Source organism: Phlebotomus argentipes, unplaced genomic scaffold (genome assembly GCF_947086385.1).
Source record: "Phlebotomus argentipes unplaced genomic scaffold, Phlebotomus argentipes genome assembly scaffold_18, whole genome shotgun sequence".
In the NCBI taxonomy this organism is placed as follows: Eukaryota; Metazoa; Arthropoda; class Insecta; order Diptera; family Psychodidae; genus Phlebotomus; species Phlebotomus argentipes.
Window position 1 is genome coordinate 5,569,998 of NW_026776177.1, and position 14,764 is coordinate 5,584,761.

The 14,764-nt window shown below is 43.8% G+C and overlaps 3 protein-coding genes across 4 annotated transcripts; 1 reads left to right on the forward strand and 2 right to left on the reverse strand.

Moving 5' to 3' along the window:
• Positions 1-543: 543 nt before the first annotated feature.
• LOC132259858 (peroxisomal targeting signal 1 receptor) lies at positions 544-2,765 on the reverse strand. The gene is made up of 3 exons (XM_059757656.1): positions 1,871-2,765; positions 1,257-1,797; positions 544-1,198 (listed from the first exon to the last, which is right to left on the reverse strand). Exons 1-3 carry the CDS (start codon positions 2,661-2,663, stop codon positions 655-657), a joined length of 1,878 nt encoding a protein of 625 aa, XP_059613639.1. The 5' UTR covers positions 2,664-2,765; the 3' UTR covers positions 544-654.
• A 150-nt stretch (positions 2,766-2,915) lies between these two features.
• Positions 2,916-7,314, forward strand: LOC132261101 (protein MMS22-like). The gene is made up of 3 exons (XM_059759658.1): positions 2,916-5,474; positions 5,937-6,571; positions 6,638-7,314. Exons 1-3 carry the CDS (start codon positions 2,916-2,918, stop codon positions 6,810-6,812), a joined length of 3,369 nt encoding a protein of 1,122 aa, XP_059615641.1. The 3' UTR covers positions 6,813-7,314.
• A 116-nt stretch (positions 7,315-7,430) lies between these two features.
• On the reverse strand, positions 7,431-14,740 carry LOC132259860 (protein ABHD1). Of its 2 annotated transcripts, none has more exons than XM_059757661.1 (6): positions 14,500-14,740; positions 12,402-12,530; positions 9,965-10,345; positions 9,779-9,902; positions 8,233-8,319; positions 7,431-8,164 (listed from the first exon to the last, which is right to left on the reverse strand). In XM_059757661.1, exons 2-6 carry the CDS (start codon positions 12,507-12,509, stop codon positions 7,635-7,637), a joined length of 1,230 nt encoding a protein of 409 aa, XP_059613644.1. In that variant the 5' UTR covers positions 12,510-12,530; positions 14,500-14,740; the 3' UTR covers positions 7,431-7,634. The 2 variants fall into 2 exon arrangements, with proteins under 2 accessions (XP_059613644.1, XP_059613643.1); XM_059757660.1 differs by lacking the exon at positions 14,500-14,740 and adding an exon at positions 12,729-12,950.
• Positions 14,741-14,764: the final 24 nt, after the last annotated feature.

Sequence of the window (14,764 nt, forward strand, 5' to 3'; positions counted from 1 at the left end):
ATATACCTTCTGATCAAATTGTAAGGTTATGAATTTGGGTTAAAAAATACTTCAAGCCTGAAAATGAGTAAATATAGCGAACATCACAATGTTTCCATTGAATAATGAGACTGAATTTGCCATTTAAGACCACAAACAGCGGAAATAACTAAGCAAAAAAGCATTATTACAGACTGAAATGACATTTTTGAGGTTATGCTTGATTTCTAGGCCTTTTCTTAAAGAATCTGGGGTTTTTTCGAACGCAAATGCTCAATTTTGCCAAGAAAAAGCGAAATATTCCCAGCTTTTCTGGGTTATTTGATAAACAGAAACTGTTTTAAAAGGTTTTAAATCAATTACATAACCTAGAAAAGTACTAAGATTGATTTTTCTGAGCAAAATGATTGATAAAACGACTCAATTTGTTGAAAAGGAAGCTTTTGCAATGCAAATATTCTATATATTTTGCCATTTTGCCACTTCCAATTCCTAACACTTTCTTTAAAAAACTGTACACCACTTCCGACCATAATATCTGCCCCTTGATCAATACAATTCCAGTGTTGTAAAAATACCTCTACCCACCATTATTATTGCCAGTCAAACGTTATCACCAATATAACACAAGCTTACACATTACAAGGGCAGTTTGAGCAGGAATTCCCGGAATGCCTAAACGTCATTCATCTCAAAAGCCGCATTCATCGCGTCCAGATCCTTTCGATCAATCGCCGGCTGCAGATCGTGGCGTCCCAGGAGGGAAACGGCCATTCTCAGTGTGCTCCAGATGCTGTTCGACATTTGCTTGTAGGAAACATCCCTGACGATTCCCGAGCGTGCCGACGACGTTGCCTGATGATTGAGGGCGGTGAGAAGATGCTCAGCAGCTTCCTTGTACGCTTTCAGATTGATACAAATGATGCCCACATTGTAGCGCGCCCTGATGAAGCCGGGATGAATGGCCAGAGCACGCTGATAAGCATCCACAGCCTCAACAGAGCGATTCCCATTCGCCAGACTGGCGCCCAGGCGATTCCAGGCTTTGGGATTGTCGGGAGACATTTTCACCACGGCTTCGAAGCAATCCACGGCCTTGTCGTAATCGGCAGAGAGATTGAACAGCACTCCCAGGGCTTCCTGGATGTCTGTGTCAATGACGCTGGGATCCATTCGCACGGCGGCGAGGAAGAGGTTCTGCACATCCGCCAAATAAGGCCTGAAAGTTGGTCAAAAGTCAGAAAAATTCTACAATTATTTGCTGGATTTGTGCTCACGGTTTGGCTATTGATCCTCCCACGGCGCCCTCCTCCAGCTCAGCCAAGTTGCGCGGCACCAAATGGGCGTACTTGGGATGCATCTTCATCCAGTTGATCAGCACGCGCAGCGCTTGCGTCTGCAGGCCTTCGTTGGTGTAGGAAACAGCGAGAGCCATCAGCACATTCATGTTGTCCGGCTTCAGTTCCAGCGCTCTCTTCAGCGCTGCAATTGCGTGCGGATCCTTCTCGTTCTCCGCCTGAGCGCGCCCCAGCAATTCCCAGCACTCGGCATTCGCGGAGTCCTGCTTGGCGGCCGATTCGAAGCACAGAGCAGCACTGGAACTGTCGCCCTGCGCCAGGAAGGCCTTGCCCTTCTCCAGCACGTTCTCGTCGTTGGTCATCGGGTTGTCCTCGTCGAATTTGTACTCCTTGTAGGGATCGTAGAAGTCCTGGAACTCCGTCAGCCACGGATGATGCTCATCGTTCTCCTCAGCGATTTTCCGCCACTCGTCTTGCAACCGATTCCAGAATTGTTGATTGTACTCATCTTTCTTATCAGCTGTTTGCCGAGAGAGAGCGAAGCAATTGATTAGAGCCTAAAGTCCATTCGTCTTATCTCACACTCATCTTACCTTCCTCCTTCATTTTCTCAGCATAATCCTTCGCCCAGTCAGTCGCTGACGCCTCAGCTTGCGGATCATCCGGATGGAGCAAATCCTCCGTGATCTTCTGACCCTGTTCATCGCTCATATTGAGAACCGAGGGATTCTCACTGACGTTCTTCATGAAATCCACAAATTCCGAATATTGGAACGGATCGGAATCATTTCCCATGGCACGCAGGAGATCATCAGCGGCACGCTTCAGATCCTCCTGATCTTCTGGCTGGACATCCATTGCCTTCTCCCGCTCCACCTTCTCGGCACTGTCGAAGAAGTCCTTCGTCCACGTCACATTTGCCGCGGGATTCTGCACTGGCGGCAGGAGATTGTCTGCCATCATTCCCGGAGGCATTCTGGGCGTCCAGATCGCCGGCCCGCCGCCACTGGCGCCCTTGTCTGGCTCGAAGATGTGCTTCTGGTGGTCCAGAAAGTCCTTCGACCACGTGTCACTGCGGTGGACCTCCTGAATGACCGGCGGCGCTGACACCACAGGATGCCCGAAGCTCTGGGCGTCGATGTCTCGCATCTCCTTGAGCAGTGTGTCCATGCGGAAGGTCTGCGGGGGCGCCACGTTGGTCACCTGCGCCATGAAGTCATTGATCAGCTGCTCGGAGTTGAACACCGGCCGTCCGGGGAGGGCGGATTGATGCGCCCCTGAGAATCCCTCATCCTTGAACGTGGGATCTCGTGTTATCTGATTTCCCAGGCGCACCAACTGATTGGCGCCCCCGCACTCGGGATCCACCAAGTCTCTGAGAGACATTCTGTCTATTTACACGAGATTTTTTGCACACTCTCAGCGGAAATCACGGAAAAACTCGAGGAAAATAATGGTGTGCTCTCGCAAAAGCAGATAAAAAAACAGACAGCTGTCATCGCGCGGTGTCAAAATAACAGCTGAGGAGAAAAAGGCGCGAAAGTGCGTCGCTTTTGGTTAGGTTTAATTTTATAGTTGCATGTTTTTCGTGGAAATTTGTAAGAAAATAGAGTGAAAATCAGTGGAAATTTGTGTAAGATGGATTTCGCGTGGAGCGATGATGAGGAAACCGATGAAGTGTTGATGGAAGTGTCGCAACAACTGGAGGAAAAGGACATTGTGGCATCCCAGCCAAATGGACTGCCTCCGGAGGCTTACCATCTCTCTCACTTTGTCTGCACCGGAAAGGACACTCCCAATGCATCCTTTCACAGCATCTCCTTCATGGAGAACAACGATTTGGCCCTGATCAGCAGCAGTAGAAGAGTAAATGTCGAAGAGTTTGCTGTATTCAATCTCACAACTTGTCAGGATGTGTTCCTGGAGCGGAATCTCTTCCCAGCGCTATTCCTAATGGCCAGGACAACGGCAATGGAACTGAAGTGTGGGAAAAAACTGCCCAGAGGAGTTCCTGAGTCGAATTTTGAGAAGAGAATGCACATCACTCATCTTCTGCACTACACAAGATGTTGCTCTCATTTGATCGCTCAGGAGGAGCTGCTGAGGAATCTGAGAGTCCTGGAGTACATCCTTGAGGCAGAGAGCTCAATACCCAGCCAAAATATCCTGCCCACCATTTATAGCAATGCCACATCTGCCACTCATCACTTCTTCCACGGATATCTGGAGTGGCGATGGCTTCATCTCACAATTCTCGTGCGGAAGCATCAAGAAAACACACTGGAGAGTGACTTCCGGCAGTGCCAGAGTTGGCAGAGGATCCTCGACGTCGTGAACTTGTACATTTTCGATTTGCTGCGAATTTCCCTCAACAAGTTCAACAGTTTGAAGCTGCAGGACATTCTTGGCGCCACTCCTTTCTCCTGCACTTGCGTCAGGGAGTCGTGGTTGCTCGTGATCTCCCTGCTGGAGATGTTCCGAGAGAGGATCTCCTTCTGGGATATATTCTCATCGGCAGTGACCTGTCTCTTCTGTCCCTCGAGCTGCGAGAAGATCGCAAAAGTGCGCTCTGGTCCGGGAAAGTGTGAGAATTCGCACATCTTCACCATATGGATGATGCTGCATCTCGTGGGATTCCAGGAGAAGGGCATTCCCCAGAGCACCCTGCAGGATGTGGATCTGCTGAATCGATCCGTGAAGTTCTTCTTCGCCGAAGATCCATCTGAGTTGGAAGTGCGCGTGGCAATCCGCCTCGTGGCGTCACTCATCCTGGACTCCTGGACGTCGGCAATTGATGTGATTGTGCAGTTTTGGGAGCACTTCCACAAGAAGATCAACACCAACTTCTACATTGCCAGCGATGGCATGAATTCGCTGCTGGTGGCGAATGATTCCGCGATGAGTTACTTAAAAGCTGCCCGGCTGCATTTGGACACGCCCATCAAGAGTATTCCGTCCACACAGACCAGCTTCGTGACTTTCTGCCAGATCATCGGACACTTCCTGAAGCGATTCGGCCAGAGTGACTTCATGAAGAGCTTCCAGAAGATCACAGGCAGGATTTTCATCAAATTCACCACGAAGAAGTGGCTGTCGATGAACGAGACGGGCATTCACAATCTCATCAGTCTGCTCGTGATTCTGGCCAGTGTTGGTGATGAGAAGATTGTGGAGAGAGTGGAGAACATTTGTCTGCTCATTCCTCTGCAAGATCTGCCAACTGCCCGACAATCTGCTGCCTCTAAGGGATTAATAGCGCTCCTGATCCTCGCCTTCAGACACTCTCGACAGTCTCTGTATCCCAGGAAGCTCATAATGAAACTCAATCTGGATCGTGATGGGAATTCGTGTCTGGAGAGCGTGACAAAAGTCTTTGCCCATGGAATGTGTGATATTTTCACAGAGTCTGAACACTTTAGCAGCAAGGAACACATCCTGGTGACTCCGTGGCTGCCGAAGTATCTGAAATCCTGTTCGGAGAATGACAGAGAATTCCTCCTGAACCAGCTGAACAAGGCGCTGGTGAAGATTCAACATATCCTGTCCAGAGGCGATGAATCTGAGAGTCTTCAAGAGTTGCTTCGTGTCTTCTTCTATCGCGTCCTTCCCTACGTCAAGGAGGAGTATGAGAACAGTGAGGGTGTCCTGTGGCTACCTGAACTCACAGGGAATTTGTGTCTCGCCGCATCGGGTCAGAATGGACTGCCCAAGATTGAGGATCTCTTCTGCAGCTTCATGGAGATGAACTGCAAGAACACCAAATGCTTATTCACACTCTTCTCCATGATCGCCACGTCGGACAAGGTGTCAGCGGTGAATCCCAGTCTCCTGATCCATCACTGGATTCGCTGCATGATCTTCTGCTCATCCGCCTCGAGTGAGGATCTTCGCCAGGCCACAGAAGCCATCGCTTCGCTACCTGAACTCCAGGAAGTCTGCGCGATCAGTCGGGAGGAATTTCTGGCATCCAGAGAACCCTTCTACGCCTTTCTCTTCGGCATTGGGCAGAAATACCAGCAACTCGATGATCTTCACGTGCTTCGCGATCAGATGGCGCTGTCGAATAAGTTTCACAACTACATCAAGTCCTTCGAAAAGTGGGCGCTTCAAGGACTCGACACTCAAGAGGGCGCCAACAATGTCTATCGGACAATAGCCGTAATCGTCCTGCACTGCCCACAAATAGTGTATGTGAAGGTAAGTTTGCTGTCTCCTTGCAGAATTACTGACATTCGTCCGCCATTTTGAACACCCTTTAAACACATTTTCCTCCTTTGTTCAGCCCCTATTGTATGAAATGGGCCCAAATTTTAGTATGTTGTAGCTGATCTCAAGACCTTTCCAACGACACCCTAATTGTGGAGCCTGATCTATTAGGAGCACAGATATGGAAGGTCAAAGTTTTCACCTTTACCGACCTCTATCTCCGCTGTTTATCAACCAATTTTGACCGTCTCTTCACCAAAAGACGTGTCTCGACGTCCTTTAGTAGGCTGCACACACAAAGAAATTATGACGTTATGGTGAAAGCCGCCATATTGAAAGAAAACTTTAAACGCCTGTATCTCGGCAAATTTCTTACGGTCATTACGGTTTTGGGGTCGTTTGAAAGGTTTTACAAGACTCTACAACTATTTAGACCCTTTTCTCCCCTTACAGATGAAGTCAGACTGTTTCCTAAAGATTGTGGTGTCGGAATTCATCCTTCCGGCGTCACTGAAGCTCGGCAAAACGCAATCGATCAACGTGATTAAGGCTATGATGAAGATCTTCCCGGTATTTCTTGAGGGAATTGCCAAGCTGGACTTCAAGAGTGATTCATATCTGACATTTGTGATCTCTAATATGATTCTGCACTGGATTCCACAATTCAAGACTGCCACAAATGCCCACTTAGCCGCCAAGCCTCTGGTCAAGTGCTTCTCGTCGAAATCTCAGGATATGAGTCGCTTCATTCTCGAGAAGTATTGCGAGTGTTTCTTGCCACAAACACCGCGCAAAGGCACTTCGCACGCTTCTCTGGCCATCAATGTGCTCAAGGAGATCTTCAGCCAAACCAGCAGCTCCGAAGGAATCTTCCAGTTGCTGCTCGAAGTCACGTGCGTTCCTCTGATGGATCACGTGCTGATGTGTGATGAGTTCGCGCCTGGAAAGAAATTGGTTCTCGAACTGCTGGAGTTTGTCTTCAAGAGCGAAGCATACAAGAAAGAGGCGAAATATCGTCAGATGATCGTGGAGAACCTCAAGAGACTCACAACCACTAAACTATCCTTTCAAACTTCTGCCTATTTTTTGTAAGTGTGTAATTGTGATGCTCGTGAGCAGAATTGTGTGTTTCTCACCAGATTCTCTCTCTGCAGATTCATGCTGAAAATGGCCACAGTGAATCCAATGGCTGTGCAGGACTTGCTTCCCTTCCTCAAGGATCAGATCATTGATGTGGAGTTTCGACGCGGTTCCGGACGCGATGCGCGCCTTCGTCAGCAGCTGAACAGCTTGGAAGACGCCGTGATGGCGAAGAAAGGCAATTGTTAGTCTCAATGGGTAAATTTATTGTTTTTATTCCTCTTCCTCTCAAATTCCACTACAAAAAAAAACACTTAACATGATTTAAAGACAATAAATACGATAGAATTGTAGTGTGAAAGGTCAATTCCCAAAAAACGGAGAACCATCATTTCAGAAAGTTAAGGAGCTACATTTTTATGAAATTTGCATTATTGTGCTCACTTTGTTGATTTCTACTTGTTAAACCTACTGAAAAAATTCATTTATCTACCTAAAAATATTGCATTCAACAATTATTGATGTGGACGAAAACACGGTTAAAGTTCACTGTGGATTTAATTTCACAGTTAAACCTTAAGCGCCGCCCTTTTCAAATCACTGGGTTTATCTACAAGTCGTTGCTCTTAATTTTATTGTTCTTTGAATTAGAGAAAGCTCAGTGAATCTCCTTTGATTTGCTCGTTCTGATCGAGGAAAAAGCTTAACACCATTTATTTTTTTCTTTCTTCTTCATCATCAATTTGATGCGCGTGGAATGATTGAATTATGAACTTTTTTTTTGGTGATATGTTTATGCGAATTTTCTTTCTCTTTTTGCACAATTTCTAGAGGTAAAAAATTGGAAAGGCAAAGTGTTCTGAAGAATTCTTTTTTTCCCGCCCCATTTTGAATTGTTCTCTTCCGTGTTTTTATTCTTCCTTTTCCACCATTCACTTTTAATATGCTAAAAAAGAGACTCTCTAGTGTGTGGCAAGATTTGCATTTCCGCACGCGCGCAATCCGAGCAAACTGCGTCTCTACAAGAAGCCAAAATTGCACCATTTATCGTAACACACTAACGCGCGCCGTCTAATCACTCTTGGATGCGCCGCACTCCACGCCAATCATCATGGATTGCGCGGTCTTCTCGAATTCCTTGGTCGTGTCAAAGAGAGCCGCCGCGAAGAACTGACTGAAGAGCCTGCCCATGTACTGATCCTTGGACGACGGCCACCAGCCCTCGAGGAAGCCAATGTGGCCGCCGCGCGCCGTGACCACGATCGCCACGTGCGAGGACTTCTCCGCCGCCTTGATGGGAATGGCGTCCAGCGGCTGGAAGGGATCGTCAGCCGCCGAGAGGCAGAGCAAAGGCACTTTGATCCTGTGCAACTTGTTGTGCAGCGTCGCCGCTTGATAGTAACTGTCCACGTCCTTAAAGCCAAACTGCTTCGATGTGAAATTCGCATCGAACTCCTTAATCGTCTTGCTCTGCAACACCTTCGTCATGTCCACCTTGCCGTCCTGGAACATGTCGTACTTGCTCACAGTGGCGCACAGGCTGTTGGCCAGATGGCGGCCTAGCATGCTGTTTAAGTAGGGCTTCTCGATGCTGGCCGTGCCTGAGTGACAAGACGCGCAGCGTGAGACAATCAGAATCTTAATTCTGCATCCATTCAAACAAACTCACCCTTGTGAACATCCCAGGGAACCGAAATGATCTTGGCTGCTGTGATCAAGCGACAAGCCTCGTCGGAATGCAGAGCCAAGTAATTGCCTGGAATAGAAGGACAATTGAAACTAAACAAGTATATTTTTAACCACATTTTGCGGTAAATGATATACAGTGGCGAAAATTTGTTTAAGACACCAAAGAAATTTAGGCCAAATTCTGTCATTTTCTGAGACATCTGAAGTCAAGATATTATCAGAATTAATGATCTTTCCTTATACAGAGAGATTAAGTGTTAAAGAACAGCAAAAATTAAGTAATAAAGATATTTTACATCATAAATGCGCCTTAATTTGAGCTTTTCGATTTCGACAGGTGAATTGAAAACTATTAAAAGTCAAAGTTTTGAGCTCATTTTATCCGAACTTGTTGTAAGAAATCAATTTTCAATACTTTTCATAATTTTTTTCAAAGTTTTATATTGAAGAAAAATTAAAGTCCCATTTAAAGTCTTTTAGGAACAAACATTTGACGAAAATCATGGAAATTTGCTATTAGAATGTTTATCAAAGAAGTGTTTATGCAAAATGCAAAATGAAAAAGTGTAAATTAAGATAAAAGTTGCTTTTTTTTAAATAAGATTTCTTACTATTGTCATAGAAAATACAAATCTCAAAATTTTTTAAGTACTTTAAAGAGATAAAAAAAAAATCATCCAATTATATATAAGAGATAAATTATGAAAAATCGACTTAACGAACTTTTCACAGTTTTCAATTCATTTGTCGACTTATTTTTGTGTCTATTTTTAGCAATCGTTTAATATTTTGTTGCATTTCTTCATTTTTTCCCCTCAATCGTGGTTCAAATCCTCTTTACAGGTTTTTTTTTATGAAGGATTCAATAAAAATCCTCGAAAGAAAGAGCATTTTGCTCTTTAGAAAGTGTGATTTTAGGTCAATTTCTTATTATAATGTCCAGAATATCAGTAATTTATTCATTGATTTATGGCAGGAAAATTGAGTGGAATTTCTAAACTGCTTTTATTGATTCATTTGTAGCAAGAAAAACTTGAATTAAACCATCCAGTTTTCCCCTATAAATTATCTTTATCATCTCAAGGTATTAATTTAGGAAACTAGACTGAGTAATATTCGTGATTTTGCTCGACAGATAAATACAGTAAAGAATATATTCAAATGAGAAACTTCGTGACAAGTTTCTCACGACCCAAAAAGCACAAGCTTTTTGCGTAGTAATTTTTTCTGTGCACGAATAAACTACTTCAAAAATGTTACCTTTTACCACAGAGACAGTCAAGAATATTAACGAATAACTAAGTCATCCGCTTCATTTTAATTGCAAGTCGGTGTTTTATATTTCACAGTCATTGGCTTTCACGCAAAAACCGCCAAAAAATTTTATTTTCAATCATCATTGAGAGTTATGAAATTTCACTGAGCCAATATTCGCGCACTGTCTTGAGTGCCGAAGAAAGTAAACTTCCTTGAGACAATCAGTGAAGCACGAGTGAGTGAGGAGAATGTGTGATGTAAGTTCTCACCCAGAATGAGGCCGCCCATCGATATTCCCGTTGCTCCCAGATTCACAGTCGGATTGAGCTTCTTCACGTGATTCACCACCTCGGAAAGGTCCTCGCAGTTCGCGGCGCAGTACAGCCTGGGCGTCTGCAGAGCAGATAAAAGCATCGTTACGGAGTGACAAAGAGAGAATCAGCGGCAAAACTGACTTTGAGAGAAACTCCTCCGAGGCCGCGATTGTTGAACACCACCGTTCTGACGCCTATGAGATTGGCCGCCATGACCAGGCACTTGATGTACTCCGCCTGGGACTCTCCCGTGAGTCCGGGCAGGATGAGAATGAGCGGCGCGTCCTGCTCACAGCCGTCCTCCATCCAATCCAGCGCCACTTCGCCGCCATCCTTCAGCGTCAGCACTTCGCGGCGATAATCGATGCGCGGAATGATCTGAGAGCGCAGAATTGAGGCAAAAACCGTCTGGGCGCGACTCTCCACACACCAGAAAGTCGGCCAGAACTTCATCTCCAGCGTAGGCACATTCTTCAGCAGAAACTGCTTGAAGGGTCCCTCAGACACCGCCAAGATCGGACGCTGCAAGAACACAGTCAGAAAATAATGTAAATTCTCGAAATTCCCTAAATTTGATTATCGTTCATTAAAATGCTAAAATTGCTCTGTAATAAATATTTTATGGCTGTTTCACTTGATTTTGTTGGCATTTATTGAAATTTTTGACAAAAATAGTAGCAAAGTTAATTGAAAAACTGACAATTTTCTCTTCCAAAGTTGATTTTTTATAGTCTTCGATTCATCTGTCGTTATTTTTCAAGTAAAATTGCCAAATAATCAAAAATTGAATATTTTTGGCAAGAGATTCAAATGATTTCCTTGCCAAGACAGAAGGAAATTCAAGACAAAGCCCGGTTTTCATCAAGTTTGAAAGGCATGTTGAAGTTCCGATTGTATTTTCCTATGAGAAAACGGCAAAATGTCGGGAGAAAAGTCAAATTTCCCTTTGGGAAGTACAATCGGAACTTCTAACATGCCTTTAAACTGCAGCCCTCTAGCGGCACTATGTGGCGAAATATTTATATTTCACATATTCAGAAAACAATCAATAAAATTCACACAATAATTAAATATGTATGATTATGAGTGAATAATGACAAAGTTAATGATCTGAAATCGCGGGTGACTTTCCCCTTTGGTGCCAAATAAATCATCACACACCAGAAAGAGAGATTAGTCTTTATCTCACATCTAGAGCCGCTTCAGCTCTGTCACAATTAAATCACCCACTTAATGAGCGCAAGCCTTTTGCAATGTTCTCTTTCCTCCCCCCCGAAAAAGGCCGATAAGATTCCAGCATTTACGCTCAACACTTGACTTCTGCACGCGTTTCACGCGCATGAAGGAAGTTTATTTTCATGAGCCTCAGAGTTCACGCAGTTCAAATTCCAGAAATCGAGAGAGAGAGAGAGACGAGCGAGTTCAAGCTTAGATAAACTCAAATCAATCTCGAGGCTCAGAAGTGCACTGTTAAGAAACTAAGCGCGAATGAGATGGAAAATTCTTATCACTGATCAGAGATTTCATTCCGTCATCAGTGTCGCTCTGAGATAAGAAACATCCAAAGCGACTCATTGCGATTACATCATCCAAAGCTTTGGATTTGGATAATTCAGTGAGATTTTCAGATATGCAATGGCAAAGCGACAAAATTAACACATTTTTTGGAAACACTCTCAAACCGAACTCAACCTTCACTGTCGTCAAGGTTTTCCATTGAATCTTCTTCTCTCTGCATAAATCTGATGCTTCTTCGCATCGCCAACACAGAAGAAATATTGTCAAAAGAACCTTGTTCAATTGAAATTCAATTCGTCTCTGTGACAAAAAACAACCAACCTTATCACTGGCTCATAACTCAGATCTCTCATTGTACAATTTCAAAGCCATCACGCCTTATCATTTCCCAGTTAATCAGCTGTTTTTTCTCGATTTGTACTCACAGAAAGGAAAAAAAATAGTCGAAATAGTGATAAAATTTCTTAATGGCGGTAAAAGAGGTAATTTTTCGTTCAAAAATTCGAACATCTTTACAAAAAAAGACAAACTTTTACGAACTTTTACATCCTCGTCAAAAGATTGTCAAGTTCCATAATTCATCAAATAAAAGTAAAAATATAGGCAAATAGATAGTAAATAAGGGAAAAATGTTAAAATTTAAGGGTAAAATGAATTTCAATGAATTTAAAACGAAGAGTTATATAGAATTACAAACGGCAAGTAAAAATTACAAGCTTTCACGAGAAGGTTTGGTAAAATGTCAGTTAGATTGATTTTTGACGTTTCCGGAAAACATTTTTACAAGCATGTTCGTAATTTTTCCATACAATTTCAGACACTTCTTACAAAATTTTACAAATTTTTCTTTCTGTGCTCTTGTAAAAACTTCGCAGCCTTCGAAGACGCTCAAGTGAGTGATTGTAACCAATGATTTAAGTCTGAGAAAATGCACGGAAAATGCCAATTGAGGCAGCAAATTGTGTGGCAAAAGCGTGCGGATATCTATTTATAGCCCCAGTTTGGACGGCCAACAATTGTGATGCACAATCTCATTGACTCAATTCATAGCAGAATCTACCTTAACAACCTCCCAGAAGTAGTAGCACAAGTAGCCGACGGAGAAGAAGGCGAAAAAGTGCCACCGCGGAAGGTCCATGAAGTACAGGAAGAGATCGTAAATCATCATTGGGATCCTTAGCGCCAAAATCTGCAAAGAAAACCCAAAGAAATCACAGACAATCCATTGATAAACTCGCGCGCACGTGCTGAACTTGGCGCGAAAAAGCACAGATTTCTACCGTGACGAGCGCGCGACCTTTGAACACGGGTTTTTAGTGAGTCAATCTCTCGCGTCCTCGCCTTAATTTAATTTTCTTATGGAATTAACTGCACAAATTCTCTTCACCTGCTTTCTCCGTCGTGCAACGGAATCCCTAAAAGTGGTTTGCAAATTGCCTGGCAAATCAACTATAATTCCTCGTGGGGATTCACTGTTTGCGATAACAGGCGATTTTTCGGTGGAATTTGTCGTGATAATTTTTCAGCAAAGCGAAAAAACGCGATTGCAAAATCAGAGTGTGACTCGGGAGAGCGCGAATTCACCCTCTCTTCACCGCGGTGAGTCCACAACTGCTGCCGATCAGCGCAGATCGAGCGGCCGCGAGTGGCGCAGCCAGAGTTCTGGGCCGAACCAAAGGTCGTGCTTGAGTGACGCCGGTGGCCGCGACACACACAAGTGTATTGGAAAGTAAAAGTCATAAAACATTTATGAGAAAACTTAATAATAATTAAGATAAAATACTAATTTCAAGAGCAATTTTCATGTCCAGAAATTCCCAAACATCCTTGACAAAATCAACTCTCCAAATTCTCAAATGCCCTGGACAATTTTCACGCCACATAATATCATTAAACTATTGACACTAGAAAGCGCTCTGCGGTCACTATGGCCAAATTTGACTTCAAATAGCTTTCATTTGGCGCAAATAACACAAAAAAAGTGTTAAGTAGCTTATTTTTCATTCGCAATCTGTCAAAAATTGCTCTCTGAAGCACTTGTCAACGGGTCAGTGTGGCCAGATGACAAGATGTCAAATATTTCATGGTTTTCAGTCTCGTTTGAGACAATAAACGCTCGAAAATAGTTATTTATTTCCTTTAAATGCTTTTAAGTGTACAAGAATCTTTAATTTCTCTGGGCAAAATGTGTAATAAAAAACGCTGAAAAATTACTTTCTTCAATTTTTCTCTGGAACAAAGCCTGGTCCGTATTTCTAATAACATCAATGACAATTTTTAGCGATGTGCGGACTTAATGCTGCGGAGATTTTGATTTTGGCTTTCCCGGGGTTTTCAAGTCGAAATTTTACTATCAATTCTACACTGAGGTGATTTTCTCGCATTCAAAAGATAGCCAATATTATGTAATTTTTTATTTTAGCGAACCAGATAGAATATGTGAAGAAATTTGCATTGCAAAGGCAGAATCAATTAATTCGCTCAATAAGGGAAGTATTTGAAATAGTGGCGCAGCAAATTGTTCCGGCGCAGTACTCCACGTGGGCGCCGCCTTGCTTTGCTGCTATTTCTCTCGTCCCGAACTGTCGCTCGGCTCGCTTCGCGTGCACTCTCGGCTCGTCTCGTGTCGAGCGTGTGCGTGCAGTGGCGGTGAAAACATGCCGATTACGTCACCCATCCAGTGGCGGCGATGGGAAAAAAGCGCGCTTTCCAGCTGATTTTCCCAATCAATTGCATCTTATCAATGATTCAGTCGCTTCAAATCGCCACCCGCCCTCACAATGAGGCCGAGAGTGCGACAGAAGAGCGGTGCTTGTGTGGCATTTGGCACAGAAAATTGATTTTTCCTCCATGGCGCGATGGAAAAGCAGGGCAATTTTATCTCGCGTGCAATATTTAATTATTACTGTGTGACTAGGAGACACCTGTACAGGTTTGTTGCTCACCGATGAGATAATTTGCCGGTCAGATGGCTGAGGGATGTGTGGAGATCTCGAGGGAGAAGCCATGTGGAAATCATGGGTGGGAAAAGGGCGCCTCAAACCACCCCAAAAAAGCGTGCTGTGAACTTTCGCACTGCGGCTAATCGATTGATGCCCAAGAGGGAAAATACCACCTTTTTGGGCATTTATTTGAGGGTTTAAGGAAGAGTGATTTACCTTGATTTCTTGCTATTTTTCCGTCTGTAGAGAAAAATAAGGTCACCGCGCTGAAGTTCTCAGGTGGAAATTTTGAAAAATCAATTTGGATTTTCACGCTGGGATTTTATGCACAGCAAAATTAGATATTTTCACAGAAACACAAGGAATATATTTCGTTGAGAAAACACCTAAAGTAAAATCAGTCAGTTGGGAAATCACAATTTATGTCTGAGGAGGAGAAAAAGTCAAGAAGAGGGTGTTTTACACGAGGAGCAAAAACACA

Coding starts and splice junctions, on each gene's coding strand:
- LOC132259858 (XM_059757656.1), bottom strand. CDS start 2,663: ATGTCTCTCAGAGACTTGGTGGATCCCGAGTGCGGGGGCGCCAATCAG. Junction 1,798..1,870: donor TGAGAAAATGAAGGAGGAAG/GTAAGATGAGTG, acceptor CTCGGCAAACAG/CTGATAAGAAAGATGAGTAC. Junction 1,199..1,256: donor GGAGGATCAATAGCCAAACC/GTGAGCACAAAT, acceptor ACCAACTTTCAG/GCCTTATTTGGCGGATGTGC.
- LOC132261101 (XM_059759658.1), top strand. CDS start 2,916: ATGGATTTCGCGTGGAGCGATGATGAGGAAACCGATGAAGTGTTGATG. Junction 5,475..5,936: donor CACAAATAGTGTATGTGAAG/GTAAGTTTGCTG, acceptor CTCCCCTTACAG/ATGAAGTCAGACTGTTTCCT. Junction 6,572..6,637: donor CAAACTTCTGCCTATTTTTT/GTAAGTGTGTAA, acceptor CTCTCTCTGCAG/ATTCATGCTGAAAATGGCCA.
- LOC132259860 (XM_059757661.1), bottom strand. CDS start 12,509: ATGATGATTTACGATCTCTTCCTGTACTTCATGGACCTTCCGCGGTGG. Junction 10,346..12,401: donor ACTTCTGGGAGGTTGTTAAG/GTAGATTCTGCT, acceptor GTGTTCTTGCAG/CGTCCGATCTTGGCGGTGTC. Junction 8,165..8,232: donor TCCCTGGGATGTTCACAAGG/GTGAGTTTGTTT, acceptor CTTGTCACTCAG/GCACGGCCAGCATCGAGAAG.